The sequence below is a fragment of the Talpa occidentalis genome, unplaced genomic scaffold, assembly GCF_014898055.3.
Source record: "Talpa occidentalis isolate TD23 unplaced genomic scaffold, MPIMG_talOcc4v2.1 talOcc4.15, whole genome shotgun sequence".
NCBI lineage: Eukaryota > Metazoa > Chordata > Mammalia > Eulipotyphla > Talpidae > Talpa > Talpa occidentalis.
The window spans coordinates 29,304,797-29,323,673 of NW_023601543.1; the positions used below are offsets into that span (position 1 = coordinate 29,304,797).

The following is an 18,877-nucleotide window of genomic DNA, read 5'->3' on the forward strand; positions in this document are numbered from 1 at the left end:
ATGGGCTTTGATCAAAAGCAATAAAACCTGTTTACCATATTAAATTCAAACTTTGCCCAGGCTTTAAAGATTCTCCCAGATCTTGTCCCACAAACTAATTTGCTTCTTTTTTTTTTTAAAGATTTATTTATTTATTTATTTATACAAGCACTGGGTACAGTCAGAAGTGCGGGAGGGTGAGAGAATTCACCAAAGTGGGGAGCAGAGCAGGCAGAAGGACCGAAGTACACTGCTGAGGGGAGCAGCGGGCAGCAGGAGAGGTCTGCGCGCCATATGGGACCCTCATTCAGCGACCGGGGATCGAACCGGCGCTGCAGAGGCTGCAGGCAGCCTCGCAACCCAGTGCTCAACCGCTGCGCCACTGGGGAGGCCCATGCTTCTTAATTCTAATATGAAACTAGGCAGTCTGATCTCCATAGCAGGCTTATTCCTGCCTGACTAGTACTGTATATATTGTTACCTTAAATTTCCTCTTATTCTCCCTGTTTCTAACAGGGCAGGTTCAATGAGTATAGGCTCTTGGAGAAAAGAAATATTATGCTTTTTTTTTTTTACCTTCCAGAGATGCTAAACTATTCAAAATCCTTGCCACTTAGATGATCCATTCACTTAATCTGCCTTTCAGAAAAACAAAACAAAACAAAACAAACCTCTATCGACAAGTTTCAATAGACAGATAGGACTGATATGTAATTGTTATGGGTACTCAACCCATTACAAATCAATGTGTGACACAGTGCTAGTAATATAACATAATCCATCTAATCTCCCTTTCCCATAGTATCTGGACATATGTGTGCTCACCCACACTTAATTTTGTAGACTTCTTGGTGAAAAGGTTTGGCCTCGTGACTATGGATGAAGTGATATGTGCACCTCCCAGGCCTAGCCAATAAAACTTCCCACAATTGTTTCTCCATGTTCTCTCCCTTTTCCTGTGGGTAGTAATGACAATAAAAGAGCATCCTGGAAGCCCTGTTTTGAAGATGACAGAGCCTGCTGTCAGCCTAAATCTGTGAATAAGTTCATGAAGGAGCTACCTACTCTGACTTGAAGATATACACTTCCCTATTTATTCCTTAAAAAACAAAGACAAAAAACAAACAACTTTACTGTGTTTGAGCTATTACCTGCTTAAGATGATTTGTGTTAGCAGTCTAGCATAGCATAATTGATACAGTGTGCTCCTAAAGGACTTTTTTCAATGATTCCTCCACTGCCCACCAAACAAAATTCAAACTCCTGTCTTATCTTAATATATCTTACTGATTTTTTTCTCCAATTATGTCATTTCATTCGCTCTTTATTTCTACTAAGCAGAATATGGTCCTATAAACATTCTACATTTGTCTGCATCTGTGTTGGGTTACACTGATTCCTTCACCTGGAATGTTCTTTCATTCCATCTCCATACATCTAAAATTCACCAGTTTTTAACAGCTTCAAATGCTACCTCTCCCATGGAGCCTTTTCTGATTTCTCCAGATGAAAATAACATTTCTATTATAAGTCTTAATGGGACTTTATGTCTCTTTATTAATAATTGATCTCATTTGTTTTTCATTTGCCAGTAAGGCAAATGTTTTAATACATGCTAGTCTATAGACTTTGAAGGGTAGAATTCTCATGTGATTTATGTTTATAAAATCTTACGTACTGAGCACAGTATCTTTTAGAGACAAGGAATTCAATAGTTTGTTAAATGTAAGAGAAAAATGCGTTAATGAAATAGAAATTCTCCTAAGTATTCTCACTATCATCCTACTAAAATTATATCCATTATCAAATCTCAGCCCAATTTCTGCCTTCATAATCACAATTTTCAAATTAGCAGTTGGATTTGATATGATTTTATCAATTAGAATGTGCACACTTAGGTTCATAATGAAGTCTCACCTGGCAATATCCAATTTTGGGATTCCTGTATGCATAAGCAGTGAGTACCCGCCTCAGAGCAGATATGCCAGTGTCACTCTGAAAGGCCGGGTGCTCAGGCAGGGAGCGACGCAAATCACGTTCAATTTCCTCAGTAGCCAAGTTACAGGTTCCCAAGGACTTTTCAACCACCTCAGCATAATAGCCAGGGTTGGCAGCCATGTCATTAATAGCACCTGTAGAGATGATTGGATTAACACACAAAAGAAGAGCTATAAAATAAAGCTATTACTTTCATATATACATGGAGAATTAAACTATCTGGATATCTGAGTACAAACAAAAGAAAAAGCTTCACACTAGAATCTAATACTTCAGGATCCTAATCTTGCCCAACAGAAAAACATTTTCATAAACTGTTTCTCTCCTTAAAATTCCTTTGATAGTTATTGCCCTCCCCACTAACTATATCTTGTCTAATAAACTAATTTGCTGAGATAATGGATGTGTGAACATATAGTAAGTACACAAAACTACCTTTAACTCTTTGACTAAACTGAAATTATGAGAAACACTTTGTTCTAGTCTTCATTGTAAATATTTTTATTTAGCTTAGTGTATATGTATTAGAAGGGGCACAGTTAATGTCAGTTAAATGAATAAAGCAAATAAATACAATACCTGAAAAAAGCATCCACAGCTCTCCTCTTAAGGTTTCCGGAATCCCTCTGACAACCAGATCTCGAGTCTTTTTTGTCCGAAACATGCTAACACCACGCCCACATTCTGCAAATAGGATATTCCAGGACTGTTCCTTCATCTTTTCTTTCAACTATAACAAAAAAAAAAAAATCAAAGCAACTAAACATGATGAGAAATTAACTTTTTAGTTAAATTAACTCAAATGACTTGATCATTCTCTTCACCATGAAACATCATCTACGAAAATCAAGAACATAGAAAGTCAAAATCAGTATTCACAGAGGAACCAAACATTGGAATCCTGTCATCACAAATATCTTTTAAACCCATGTGAGCAAAACAGTTTTAATTCACTATTTTAATTCTTAGCTAAATTTATATAAAATGGGAAAGGCATTGCTCTTAGGATTAAAGCTTTGAACCAAATCACCTCAATTTCCAGAAAGATTAAAAACTAGGCAAATAAAACCGAATGTTCAACTTTCACCTTTTATCTTAATTCTTGATAATAGTTCTTCTGTGTAACAGAACCTAAGTCATACTTTAGTACCTGATGGAAAACCTTTTCCAGCCAAAAGAGAAGTTTTCAGTTGTGCTACTTCCTAGTCTGCTCTAAGATTTTTATTTTTAATCAAATGTTTTTAGTCCATAGATGTAAATATTTTGTTTTCCTACCATTTTGGAATTAAGGGTCTCCAAATTCTGAGGGTGATATACCGTCATTAAGGCTTCAGTGTTCACAGTTTTACTGCATTCTTTCTGACATGTCAAAGACTGTACCTCAATATTATCAGATGGGTCTGCAGAATCAGCACTAATAGGAATCTGAAAAAAAGAATGTAATTGTCACAAATGTATATATAGAAACTTTCTGTAAAATAAAAAGTACCTAAGTTCTATCTATTATCTATAAAACACAAACTATAAATATAATAAATAGTAAAGCAATGTCTCAGAGAGACATTGTTATTCTTTTTTAAAAGATTTATTTATTTGTTTATTTATGCATAGAAGAACTGGGGTATAGGCCAGAGGTACAGAGGGTGAGCAGATTTTATTTATTTATTTATGCATAGAAGAACTGGGGTATAGGCTGGAGGTACAGAGGGTGAGAGGATTCACCAGAGACAGAGTAGGGAGCAAAACAGGCGGATACAATGAAACACACTGCTGAGGGGAGCTTCAGGGTAGATAGGAGAAGTGTGCTGTGCCATGTGGGTCAGCTCCCTGACTGGGGATTGAACTCAGGCCACTTAGGCCATCATGGTGATAGTGCTGAGACTTAACCCCTAGGCCACCAGGAAGGCCCTGAGACATAGTTTTTCTATCAAAATTAGGGATGTCAACAAACCAATGTCTGGAACAGCAAATTCAGGACCTCAATGAACGCACTCCAACAAAAGCAACAAAATACAGAAAAAAAGAAACATTAAAAATAAGCGAGTTCAGAACACTGGAAATTTTAACCAAAGGCACAGAACAAACTAAAAAGCACTGACTTAAGTAAAACTAATGAACCTCAACAAAACAAAACACCAGAATCTGTAAAGATTTAACTTGAAGTTATTCCCATCCCTCTTCTCTCCCAAACTCAGAGGTATTGTAGGCATGACAGGCAGCATTATCATAGCCAATGGTTCTTTCAGAGCTTCATTAAAAGCACCAGCCCAGAACACAGTCAATATTTTGACCAAACTAGAAGCTCCTTGGAAAATCTCCATTTCCAGTGTATTATCATCATATGATTTGATTCAGAGCTCGGCTCTGTTAAAAAAAAAAAAAGTCCCATCCCCAGGGTGTTACAGAAAACCATAGAAAAATGCGGGTAACATCACAGCTGCCTAAGGCTGTGATTTCAGTTTGGGGCACAAAAGAACCTGGCTAAAAAAAGGAAGACCTGAAGAAGCAGATGACCATTTGGGACTTGAAAAATTTCAAAATATTCTCAGGGAATGTAGAAGTAAGCATGCATGTGCAGGGCTGGGAATTTGCTGAGGAAAGAAATGGAACATAAGAAAGTCCCAGTCACTCAACTCTGGCTGACTTTGAAAGCAGGAAATAAAATCTAAAGCAGATTTATAAGCTGCCTAAAATTTGAAGTATACCATACCTTCATATAAAGATCCACTTGGCAAAAAGGTCTAAGACTTAATGAGGGTTCAAAGCATATAAGGTAATATTCCAACCCATCATTGGCTGACCACTAACTCATGTTGACTCAGGGGATGATCAGAGAAAGCCAGACTTAAAAATAAAAAACTAAAATTTTGGTGAAGGAAATTCTATGGATACTACACCTGGCGGGACAGGGGGGGGGGAGCAAATATTGTTTAAAAATGAAAAATGATGTAAAAATAAATAATAATAATAATAAAATAAAAATAAAATAACTTTTATAAGAAGCAACAGACACAAAGTGCCCCCTGAAGGGGACCAGTTCTTAGATTTCATAAACAAATAAAGTAAGCAGCTATTGTAAATGTATTCAAAGAACTAAAGGTAAATATGTCTTAAAAAAAAAAAAAAAGGACCCAATTAAATACTAGGCTACCAGGGACCTCACTAAAGAAGATAACAAAGATGGCAAATATCACATGAAAAGATGTTCAACATCATAGATCATTAGGGAATTACAAATTAAAACAGCAATGAGATTCCATTACACAATCGAATTAAAATGGCTAAAACCCAAAACAGTGACAATACCAAGTGACTGTGAGGATGTGGAACAATAAGCACTCTCATTTATTATCGGTGGGAATGCAAAAATGGTACAGCTACTTTGCAAAATGTCTGGGCAGTTTCTTGCAAAGTTACACATACATAGTCTAACCATTCAATTAACAATTGTGATCCTATGTTTGTAGCTAAATGAGTTGAATACTCATGTCCATATGAAAACCTACACATGAATATTTACAGCAGCTTTATTCATAATTGTCAAAATAGAAGCAACCAAGGTATATTTCAATAGATGAATGGATACTGTGTTATATATAGACAATGGGCTATTTTTCATCAATAAAAAGAAGTGAGATGCCCATAAAACTAAGTGTTGCTTTCTTGAAAAATCAAATTAACAAAACTTTAGCTAGATTTACCAAGAAGAGACAGGACTCAAATAAAATTAGAAAGGAAAAAGGAGATAAAATGGCAAATAACACAGAAATGCAAAGGATCATAAGAATTTACTATGAACAATTACATACCAACAAATTGGACAAGCTAGAAAAACAGACAAATTCTTAGAAACATACACCCCACAAAGACTGAATCATGAGGAAATACAAAAATCCAAACAAATAATGAGTAAAGAGATTGAATCAATAATCAAAATCCTGCAAACAAACAAAAGTCCAGGACCAGATGGATTTACTGCTGAATTCTACCAAATATTTAAAGAAGAATACCATTCCTTCTTGACCTCTTCCAAAGAGCTGAAAAAGGAAAATATTCCCAAATTCATGTTATGAAACCAGTATTTCCCTGACACAAAAGCCAGATAGATAAGGACACTACAAGAAAACTATAAGCCAACATCCCTGATGAATACTGATCCAAAAACTCTCAACAATATGCTACAAAACCTAATTCAATAGCACATTAAAAGGATCATTTGCTATGATCAAGTGCAACTTATGCTTGGTATGCAAGGATGGTTTAACATACAAATCAATAAATGTGATATTCTACTTTAATAATATGAAAGATAAAAAAACCACATGATCATCTCAATAGACTCAGGAAAAGCATTTGTCAAAATTCAACATCCTTTCATGATAAGAACTCTCAACAAGGTGGGTGTAGAAAGTACCTATTTTTATGGGTTATATATGATAAGCCCAAAGCTACTATCTAACTCAATGAAAGGTTGAAAGCTTTCCCTCTAAGATCGGGAACAAGACAGGGGTGCCAACTCTTACAATTCCTATTCAACATAGTACTAGAAGTCATAGAGAGATTGGGCAAGAAAAATAAATAAATGGCATCCAAATCAGAAAAGTTTAGTTATATGGCATGATCTTGTATATAGAAAACGTAAAGACTTCATCAATAAACTGTTAGTAGTCGATGAATTCAGGTAAGTTTCAGAGTAAAAAAAATCAACATACAAAAATCAACTGTGTTTCTATACACTAAGAATGAAATATATGAAGACAAAATAAAACAATCCCATTTACTACAGCATTAAAAACACTGTAATACTTAGGAATGAATTTAACCAAGTAAAAGTGTAAATGAAAAACTATAAAGACGGGGCCTCCCCGGTGGCACAGCGGTTGAGTGCTGGGTTGCGAAGCTGCCCGCAGCCTCTGCAGCGCAGGTTCGATCCCCAGCTGCTCCCCGGCCACCGGAGGAGGGTCCCTCATGGCGCGCAGAACTCTCCTGCTGCCCACTGCTCCCTTCAGCAGTGTGCGTGTGCTTCAGTCCTTCTGCCTGCTCTGCTCCCCAATCTGGCTCTGGTGAATTCTCTCACCCTCCCACGCTTCTGACTGTACCCAGTGCTTGTATAAATAAATTAAATAAATAAATAATTAAAAAAAAAAAACTACAAAGACACTGATGAGAGAAACTGAAGAAGACATAAAATAAATGCCAAGATATCTCATGTTCATGGATCAAAAGAATTTGCATTGTTAAAATGTCCATACTACCTAAAGCCATCTACATAGTCAATGCAATACCTATTAAAATTCCACTTGCAAATTTCACTGTGGTTTTGAGTTGCAGTTACCTAATGACTAAATATGTCGAACATTTTCATGTGCTCACTGGTCATTTCTTTATCTTTGCAGAAATGTCTATTGAAATCCTTTGACAAACTTTAAAAAATAGGGCTGTTGCTTGCTTTTTATTATTGAGTTGTAAGGGTCCTTTATATATTTTAGATAGACATCTCTTACCACACATATAATCTACACATATTTTCTCCCAACCTGTGATTCTTTTCACTTCCTTGATAGTATCACTTGCAGGACAAGCTTTAATTCTCACACAGTCCAATTTACCTATTTTTTTCTTTTGTCTATGTTGATCATGTCATAGCTAGGAACAAATGACCTAAAATAATGAAGATTTACTCCTATGTTTTCTCTTTGTCTTTTATAGTTTTAACTCTTACATTTAGATTTTTGATCTATTTTGAGTTAACTTTTGTCTATGGTGTAAGGATCCAGCTTCACTTTTTTTTTTTTTTTTTTGGTATGTGGCTGGTATCACCCTCTGCTACAGCTGTGTAGTTAAGTTTTAAAATTTGTAAAGCATTCCTCCATTAATCCTTTGATACTGGATGGTCTCACTCATAGCAGGAATTTAGAAAACCTAAATAAGGGGCCAGGAAAAAGCTAACTATAATAAAGAAAAAATCAAAATCAACAAGCAACTATAAACCAGAGACACACTCCGGGGGTGGGGGAGGGGAGGAGGGATTAGGGTCAAAACAGGTGGGTGGGAATTGTATGGGGAATATAACCAAAATGAAAATGCATACATTGTGCAAAAATGAAAAATGATGTAAGAATTATATAAAATAAAATATTTAAAAAAATTGTAAAGTATTGACTCCTCCAGCTTTGTTCTTTCTCTTCAATACTGTTTTAACTATTCTGGGTTCCCTATACTGCCATATGATCTCCTAAGCTTTACTTTTGAAACATAGAAGTTACCTAGTTTCTGTGGATTATAACTATACCAAAAGTCTGGAGTTAACATTATCAGTACTAAAAAAAAGGATCACTAACATCATCCCTTTAACTTTAGTAGCTTAAACAAGACAAAAAGAATGCACAGGAACTGAGACAACAGGTGATATTGTCTGTCTTTTTACTTATTACCACCCTAGTGGGCATCAAGAGGTATCTCAATGTGGTTTTAATTTGCATTTACCTAATGACTAAATATGTCAAACATTTTCATGTACTTATTTATTGGTAGTATATCCAAACTACAGGAAAAATATCCAAAAGGGAAAAGAAAAATAACCTCTTAACAAAATCCCGAACATAAACTTACAAAAGGTATGTAACATAAGTTGCTGACTCTGTAATGGGTATTCTTAGACCAGTTTGACTTTTGATACTGAATTTAGAAGAAGCATATAGTTTATAATAGTAAAGAAGAAAGGGCAAATATTAGTGTTTCTTTATGTATTACTTTCCTACATACTACTAGACTTAAATTAGAATATCTCACACACAGTGTAACGATGATTGGAGGGCAAAACTGTCAAATGTAAAGTCATAAAAAATACAAAGAAAAACCTCTCTCAAATATCAGAAGCTTATCACTCAAATTCATAGCCATAAATTAAAATTAGATGCTAATTTCACTTTAAATACAATTTCTGCTTTCCTAAGATAGAAATAAATCTACCCCCCACAGCTAAAACATATACGTATAATTTATATTATAGTCAGGAAACATACTACTTTATTCTTATTAAGACAGTTGTGTGGATAAAACTATTATTCTTTTGCAGTATTATGTAGGATAAGGAAGTCACTGCTTCTAATTAAAAACTTAGAAAGGGGCCTCCCTGGTGGCGCAACCTATGAAGCTATCCGCAGCCACTGCAGCATGAGTTCAATTCCCAGCCAGCCAAGGAGCAACCCACATGGCGCAGCAGACCTCTCCTGACTCTCCTGCTGCTCTCTTCAGCAGTGTACTTTGGTTAGTCTACCTGTTCTGTTCCCCACTCTGTCTCTGGTGAATCCTCTCACCGACCCCCCCACCCCCGCATCTCTGGCCTGTACCCAGCTCTTGTATGCATAAATAAATAAATCTTAAAAAAAAAACTTAGAAAGTAAGGTAGTATTGGTTATGAAAACTCATGAAACAAGTATGCTTATACAGTTGACCTGTGAATAACACAAACTTGAACTGTGCTGTTCCACTTACATGTGGCTTTTCTTGTAAACAGACAGGATAATTTGGTATGATAAATTGTGGTATGATAAATACAGTACAGCACTATAAATGTATTTTCCTTTCCTTAAGATTTTCTTAGTGAAAAATCTTCTTTCCCTAGCTTACTTTATTATAAGAATACAGTATATAAAATATAGACTACATAAAAAATATGTTTTAATCTACTGTTTATGTTATCACTAAGACTTCCAGTCAATAGCTGTTAGTTAAGTTTTGGGAGAGTTAAAAGTTATATGTAGATTTTCGACTGTGTGAGGGATTGGTACCTCCACCCAGGGTGTTGTTCAAGAGTCAACTGTGTATGCTCTGATCATTTGTAGGAGGTATTTACCCTTCTAAATACTTTAAGACATAGCAGAATTTATACCGTCTTCTGGGCACTACATAGTTCCAACGATTCATTTTCATAATGCAGTTTCAAAGCATCAAGTAAGCGATATTCTGTAATGATTTCCCTTTTTAGGACATTTTATTTAAGATTAAGCTAAAAGGGACCATATTTCCTTCATTTAGCAGTTTTGAAAAATTACCTTATCTGGTAATGTTTGAGTATATTTACCAATAAAAAAGATTAATGTGCTTTTCAGAGAACTTGATTCGAATTTTCAAAACTTGTGTATGCAACCAGATTTAACATAATTTAATAAAATGCAGAGAATTTTAATTGACATCTATTTAAAAATCTGAGTAAAATTGGTACTTAAACATAATCTAAATTATTTTGGGAAGCATTTGTTTTATCTATCACATTTAGGAATAATTTTCTAAAGTTCTTCCCATATAAGTATTTATATTTGTTGATTTAGCCTTCCTTGAGATTTAGATTTAAAAGTCTTATTTATGTAGAATTAACAAGATTTGGTAAAAATCTTAGAATGTATATAATTTTTCTTCAAGTTTCAGTATGCTAGGAGTAGCTATAAAATAATGTAACTATAACTTCTGTCACTTATAATTCAAATGAAAATTGTTCCTGCTTAAAAAGTCCTCTCCTCACTAATTTTTAATGTACTATCATTAAGGCTAGATACATATAGATAATACTAATATAAGTCAATATTCTTAATCATTGTTAAGGTAAAAATTTTAAGTGAAAAATAGAATATATGAAAATTTTAAAAATTAAAAAAATACATTTCCAAGCAAAAACCAGTCTACTGACTAGCATTTTGTGTTTATCTTTATCAAAATTTCTAAAAATGGATAAGAGATACTAAAAAACCTTAGAACACTGACATATATCTGAAAAGATTGTAAACCCATTTTGAAATAAAATATTTTCTTAACAACTGAGCATACCCAACTGCTCACAGCCCAGGAGCATTTTCAGGAGAAAGAGTTATAGACATAGACAAATTGAAGGAGAAGGAAGGATAAATAGACCACTAAATCTAATACACAGATTGGAGGTGAAATGGAATGGGACAGGGAAAAAGGGATACAAGGAAGAATATGGGAGTAATGGGGGAGAAACTGTCAAGACTGAGCAGATTTTACTTGCGCTCTCACATCAAACTAAGGAACAAGTTGCATATATACTTGAAGAGCATAAAAGATTATAAAATTGGGGCAAGAAAACTCTTGGAGGCCAACATGAATGTTCTGTGTTTGGAATTGAGTTAAGTATTTTCCTAAATTACATGCTCCATAGTGCTTTTCTGCCTTAACAAAACTGCATCATAATTGACTTTAACATAATATGATCAGTCTCCACTCTGGAGAGAGAGATAAAAGGCTCTATAATGCAATCCCAATAAAATAATATAGTTGTTAACATCAATATTGATTTCTAATTTGAATTTTAATTAAAATATAAGTAGTTACCATATAAGTTTTATCAATCTATTAAAACACAAGGTTCCCAGACATTGAAAAAAATTATTTTATTTTTTTATATATTTTTACATCATTTTTCATTTTTGCACAAGGTATGAATTTTTATCTTGGTTATATTCCCCATACATTTCCCACCCCCCCTTAACTGGACCCTACTCCCTCCTCCTCTTCCCCCCAAAAAAATTAATTTTAATGGAAAATACCTTAACATCAAAATCAGGCTCTTAGAGCTCCCTTTGCCAAGATTACTTGTCTTCTCTAATATTAGACTAGTAAATAGGTATGCCAGTATTTTACTTTGGCTAGGTTATATTAAGTAAAGGTCACCTACTCAATATTAAATAAAAGACATTCACACTGGTTTCAAATTGCTGTTTCTCTACAGTATTAAGAGAAAATATAGTAAAGATCAAATTATCACAATTTTTAAAAGCATGAATTCCTAAAAAATGATAAAAGTCCTTAATTCTTCCTTCTCCTTTATGATGTGAGTTAGAGAATAATTCTTAACTTTCCTCTTTAAAAAAATACGTATCTAAGTATGAGTAGGAAAGATACTATAAATCCTTTTGAAACAATATACCACAGAAAATAGAAATCTTTTTATCAAAATTATTTGATTGCTATATAATTACCTCTGTGCTAATATCATGATATTGAGCTGAAGTTGTCTTGCACTTCTGCCCAAGTTTTGCCACCAGTTGCTCAAAGTCTTTAACTTCACTGAAGCGAAAAGCTGTTTTTCCTTTGATGCTAATGATGACAGATTTGCTGGAATCATTTGTCTTATCTATAGCTAAGACCTGGGGGGAGTAAAACCATACATAAATGAATTACATTTTCCATTGTTGCTGATAACTCTAGGCAAAATGTGGTTAACCTATTTTTGTGGTTATATGTTTTGGTCCAGAGATGTGACTTTAAGAAATAGATTCTGGGTACTATTGATAGTTGTACCACACTGATACAAATGATTTCAGAGCAAGTTATTTTACTTCTCAAGGAAAAGGTTTAACAAACATGTAACCTTTTAAAATGGCAATATAAAGGGTGGGGGGAAGCAAATATTGTCTAAAAAATGTAAAAAAAATGATAAATGTTAAAATAAAAAATTGAAAATAAAAAATTACAATATAAAAATATAAAATTTCAGTGCTATGATGCTGACAATTTATTTCTAACCTATACAAAAGCTATCAATTCTACTATTTCTTGACCACGTGTTTCAAATATAATACTGTAAATTTCTGTATACAAGTCATAAATGTCTGAGTGATATATTCCATGTTGAGTCATAATTCTTATCTTGTTTATAAATTTTTTTCTATTTTCACTCGTATAAGAGCTGTAAGTCTCTTATCCTAGTACTCTTATCCTAAAGAATAGGAATCATCTTGAAAATACTGAACTTAAAAAAATGATTATTTAAAAATTACTGAAAGTATGTTACATACTGGGCTTTTAAGAATAGAATTAGAATATTCTACTCTGTAAATGATAACACATACTGAAAAATAATATATAATCAAATTTATCTACCTCTCGTAATGGAATGATTACACTACACAGATTGCCATCCTGGCTGGCAAAACAGATATAGTTTTCTGAGATGCACATTTTCCCATGAGTATTGAAGTGGCTGAATGGTACCCATAAGAAACATTCATGTACTTCTTTCAAAGTCTCCTCTTTCGGCAGCCTAAAGAAAGCATTAAATTGCTCACTGTGGGCTCGATTTTCCAGACCTCTGTAACAAAGCAAAAAGGGAAGTTCATGTGATAACTTCTGAAGTACACAGCACCCATAATGATTAATCTAAAATGGAAAATGGAAAGATTAAATACTATAAGCTATGTTCCTCAACAAATTATGAAATAGAACACACTGATTCCTAACACACAAATTCATTCTGTTGTTTCTTTTTTCCAATTTTGTTTTATTAGTAAATTACAATGCATAAAAGTTAGATGTACATGTTTAAACCATCTGTCAAGGGGTGATTTGCTAGAAGACTATTATATTATTACACATTCATAATATGTAAATATGACTAAACTGATTTTAGCAGACAATAATTGTTTATATCTGGTTATCAGAAAATCAAGAGTTACCCAGTCCAAACAAAATCACGAAAGTTTAAGGCATCAACATTTACAGAAGTATGGTTCATAAAAGATAATATTAAACCTAGATGAAACAAAAATTTAAATAAATGTTTTTTTAAAAATCCAAAGTAGAGGCAAGATAAAACAACACTGCTTGCACAATACTGGGCACAAGATAGGTGTCAATAAATACAGATGACTTGTTAACTGACATTACATATAAAACAATTGCTTAAAATAGTACAATTTTTCTAGAGGCACTAAACACTTGTTCTAGGCGGCAATGCCATCTGGGGTAGTAAGTAAATTATGCAAGCTTTATCTCAAAGCCAACGATGTTAAAACTAAATTCATCCTTTCAGCAGATACTATTTGAGTATGTGGTATTTCATTATCTTTTACAAAATAATTCTAATAAATAAGAACAGAAAACTATAATTCTTACCTCATTTAAATTGTACCTTGGTGGCATTTAAATTGTACCTTGGTGGGTTATTTCACTATTACTTAAAAGGATGATGTCTATTTATATAAATGAAAAGATATCCATGATATATTATTTGATATATTATTTTAAGGGGGACAAAAAGCATATTGTAGAATTGTAGGCTAATACATGATGTTTAATCCCATTCATGTATAAGGTATAGAAGCAATACATATTTGCAAAACCCAATAAACCAAAATATTAAAAATAAAGATATTCCACTTTAAAAAAAAAGTCATTTAGAGACTAAGCTACTATTCTTCTTAGCCTACTAGAAAGAAGGACTAAGATGGTTTGGCTTTCAATAGGCTCTCTTACAATGCATGTAGACAAAAATGGATTCAGTTTATCTTATTTAAATACAGACTCGGTAATGAATAATTAATTGATAGATGGGTTTTTTTAGAGGCTATTTTATAGGAAATAAAATGGCTAAAAACTGTTTATGGTAGATAATCAAGGAACAAACTATAAGAACAAATGCACAACATTTATAATAACAGGATTCTTAATCCTATGGAGTTCCATTTATAAGTCATGCACACTGGGACTTAATTTTGATATTAATATATAAGAAGTTCACCTTGCTGGTCTGTTTTCCAGAAAGGCAGGCAGGCTCACAAGAGAATTCTTATGTATATGGATTTTAGGAAGGATTTAGTAATAGGAAGAGAAACAACTGTACCCAGTGAGGGCATCAAAGTAATCACACAACCCTCCAGGTCACTTGTTTTGGTCTTTCCATAGGACTGCAGCTAAGGTTCCTCTTACACTTTCCTTACATTCTATACCCCTCATCCTCCTTCCTAGAGGCTGGTTTTGCTAGCTATTTCTGGATCCTTTCCTCTCTCTCTTCCCCTTTGGCATGCTCGCTTTGTTTTTTTTTGTTTGTTTGTTTAAAGATTTATTTATTTATGCATACAAGAACTGGGGTATAGGTCAGAGATGGGGGGGGGTGAGAGGATTCACCAGAGACAGAGCAGGGAACAGAACAGGCAGACTGATGAAATACACTGCTGAGGGGAGCAGCGGGCGAGGCAGGAGAGGTCTGTCGCACCATATGGGACCCTCGCCCAGAGGCCAGAGAGGTCTGTCGCACCATATGGGACCCTCGCCCATAGGCCGGGGATCGAACCAGCACTGCAGGGGCTTGTGGGCAGCTTCACAGCCCAGCGCTCAACCGCTGCGCCACCGGGGAGGCCCTGGCATGCTCACTTTAAGTCAACTGTTCTGAGTGTTGAGGTGGATGAAAGGGCTCTGGTCAGTTTCACCAAACCAAATATAGTAGCAAAGAATTATTACACAAACACTTCTCATGTAGGCACTGATAATGCTTAACATTCATCAAGTGCTTGATATTTTACAAAGTGCTTTCACACCATATTGCTCATTACTCACAAGTGCTCTCTGAGGTAGAAATGACATGAGGAAACTGAGGTCCTGACAGATTTGCAATAACTCTCATTCTAGAGCCCATGCTCTACTGACTCCACTAAATTGCCTCTTCATAAAAAATGATGCTGTTTATAAATGCTGTTTTAAAAATAACATGTTTAACAATTTGAACCTGAAACACTCTAGATAACTTACAGAGAAATTTAGAGTTAGGTTAACCATGAACACAAAAATCTCTACACCCCAAGGAAAATCCTATTGGGATCTCAAGAATTATTTTCAAACCTCACTTCTTAGGATTAAATTTCATGGAGAAATTACTATTAGTATAATACATACAACTACACTAAACACACACACACACACACACACACACACACACACACACACACTGATTACCTCCAAGAAAAACTATCACAGAATAATTAACTTTTAATGCTAGTCAATGCTACAATGGTTTCTTGGGCAAACAATGCTTTTTTAAACATATTAATTAAAGTTTGAATACCTTTTGGTAATTTGCAGAGGATCATCAAGGATTGGGTCATTATCAAATGTTTCCTTATCAAAAAGTCTCCTTATAGCATAGCTTGCCAGCTGTTCCATAAGAAGGTATGTTTGGTTAATATGCAAAAACATTGAAAAGTAGTGATTCTCCCCTTGGGCACACACATGAATACTCTCAGTCAGTATGACATTTGAAGTCTTTTCAAGTTTTGAGACTGCATCCCAAGAGATAATGAGTTTTACTGCAAAGAGTTATAAACAGATATGATTAAATTTCTCAATATTGATTTATATCTATCAAAGTTTTCAAAACAATAGTTAACCATTTCAAATATGCTATGAAGAACTAAAATACTTTAGAGTACATAATTAGTTAAAAATTTGAAAAAATAACCATGAAGTTACAATAATTGGTAATTCTAGAAACAGATACAATTTTAAAGAATTTTTAAAAAAATTATTGATTTGATATTAAATCTGTTACTTTAAATAATTACATAACAACTGATATATAAGCCATACTGCTATAAACAGTACTATTTGATTCATTTTTATAGCTATGGGCTATTAGGTATTATTGGCTTCTGTATTTTTCTTCACCATCTTAACCATTTTTATTATTTTTTTTATTGAGGTAACATTGGTTTACAACACTGTATATGACTTAGAGGTATACAGTCACACCCTTCAGGTGTATGTTACCACACCACACCCACCACCAAGGCACCCAGAGTCCACCACCATAGTCCACTGTACCCTCTTCTTTCTCTAGATGAGCTTTTTTAAAAAAGATTTATTTATACATACAAGAACTGGGGTCTAGGCCAGAGGTGCGGGGGGTGAGAGGATTCACCAGAGACAGAGGCAGATCTACTGAAATACACAGCAGAGAGGAGCAGTGAGCAAGACAGGAGAGATCTGCTGCACAATGTGGGTTAGCCCCCTGGCTGGGGATGGAACTCATAATGCAGTGGCTGGCAATAGCTTGATAGTGCTGAGACTTAACCCCTGTGCCACCAGGGAAGCCACTAGATGAGCTTTTTAAAGTAGTCTAATTATTTTGTGCTCCCAATGGCTTCTATACTTATATTGCATTTTAAAATAAAGATTAAAACACAGACTAAAGCAAATAGGTAGGTTAAGAACAAGGAAAAGAAAGCAGTTATATGACACAGTCATCATCATTTACTTCCCACAACATGCAATCAGTATTCTATACACACTTCTAACGGTTCCTATGTTAAGCAATCAGCCTTGAAAGAATTCTTTCTCTAGATAAGCTTTTTATGGTACAGTCTAATTATTTTTAATACCAATCCTATTACTCTATATGCAGCCAAATATTACCACAGTATTGATTGGTCAGTTAGCAAGTCAAAATCATGACAAGCAATAGAAACCACTTACTTTCTGATCCCAACAAAAAAGAATAGAAGCTCAGAAAGTTGGTGCTAAGATAGAGCCAACCCTGACAAGGAACCCGTCCTTTCCAGTAACTGCATGAGTAATAGGTGACTAGCTTCTCCTGCTCCGGTAAACCAAAACATTTTTCAAATTTCAGAAGGGTTTCTCGAAATTTCTCAGGATCATCTTCTTTTGCAAAAGACTGTTTTCCCTCTTCAGCAATTAATCCCTAAATGAGATAAAATATTTTCTGAAAATTAATCATTACCTACTAGGAAATGCTCAAAATTACCTACTATCTCAGCTATTTAAACAGTTCATTGATTACAATTGTGTATATCATATGTACATGTGAGTACTGACATCCTTAAGACAAGAGTGAGATTTCCTTCAATTTTGTAATCAGGTATTTCTAATACTTTATTAGGAGCTACAACAAATATAGATGCTACATACATTCTTTTGATTGAGCAAAGGGTTCATTCAAATTCCAAACTCAAGAGATACTGAGTTCGAAAATACTAATATGAAAATATCCCCAGAGTACTCACAAGGGCACCAAAACAAACTACTGATTTTGTAATTTTCTTTAGCACTGATTCTGACAGTTGTTAGTGAAACAGTGACCTTTCATGCAGCCTTTGGTTGTTATATAAGAGGGTAAAAGAAATATTTTAGTGTTTTATCTACAAAATATATCCATACACTTACTCTTATCTTTCCTTGTACAAAATTAGTAATATCTTCATTTGAATCAAACACAGATAATGTCTTCATGATATTTTGTTCCAACCAATCCCAATGTTTGTTTATTTCTTCTCTGTTGGCTCCTGATCAATAATGCAAGAGACCAAAGACTCAGGGAAAACACCACAATAAAACTGCTTTTGACATATACAAGCTTAGTTTAAAAATAAAAATGATGCTTGTTCATTTTCAAAAATTATGGTCATAAAGGATGAAGGCAATACATTTATTCTCTACTTCATCCCTGTATGTGTGCATTAACACTATTTTTCACTATAAATAGAAAGAATACATTTAATGAAAACAGAAAAAAGTAAATACAACTTATGAGGAAAGAGAAAATCCTGGCAACAAGTTGCCTATAACTGGTGCCTACAGCAACCTGTATCTTTTTAAGAGAATATATAGAATGCCAGAAGAAACATATACATAATTTAATTCTTGGCCTTTAGATAATACTGTTAGTACTATGCCTACAATCTGTGTGACTGAAAAGAGCATTAGCATGACAATCCAATGCACATTGTACAAATGTGGACTTTTTTCAAAGATTTATTTACTTTATGCATATAAGGCAGATCCACACTGAAATACACTGCTGAGGTGAGCAGCGGGCAAGACAGGAGGGGTCTGCTTCGCCATGTGGGTCACCTCCCTGACTGGGGATCGAACCCGTGCTGCATTGGCTGCAGACAGCTTCATAGTTGCATCTTAGCCCCTTGCACCACCAGGGAGGCCCCAAATGTGGACTTCTTATGTCAGAAGGTACAAAGTCTTTGTTCAGAGTCACCCCATTAATTAAAAGGCCTGGTAAACTTATGGAAATTTCATGAAAAAGGTAAGAAACCCTGTAGCAAGGTTAAATCCATGTGACTTGCTGAATCAATGTTAG

General features: G+C 34.4%; 1 protein-coding gene across 1 annotated transcript in view; it reads right to left on the reverse strand.

Annotated features, from left to right (window-relative positions):
* Positions 1 to 18,877, reverse strand: part of TBC1D8B (TBC1 domain family member 8B) — a 66,414-nt gene that overhangs the window by 32,493 nt on the left and 15,044 nt on the right. The window contains exons 3-10 of the mRNA XM_037512128.2: positions 17,950 to 18,068; positions 17,242 to 17,467; positions 15,836 to 16,076; positions 12,880 to 13,087; positions 11,976 to 12,143; positions 3,253 to 3,402; positions 2,557 to 2,707; positions 1,897 to 2,111 (exon numbers count right to left, since the gene is read on the reverse strand). Of these exons, the coding sequence (XP_037368025.1) occupies positions 1,897 to 2,111; positions 2,557 to 2,707; positions 3,253 to 3,402; positions 11,976 to 12,143; positions 12,880 to 13,087; positions 15,836 to 16,076; positions 17,242 to 17,467; positions 17,950 to 18,068 (1,478 nt within the window). The remainder of the gene's footprint in view (positions 1 to 1,896; positions 2,112 to 2,556; positions 2,708 to 3,252; positions 3,403 to 11,975; positions 12,144 to 12,879; positions 13,088 to 15,835; positions 16,077 to 17,241; positions 17,468 to 17,949; positions 18,069 to 18,877) is intronic.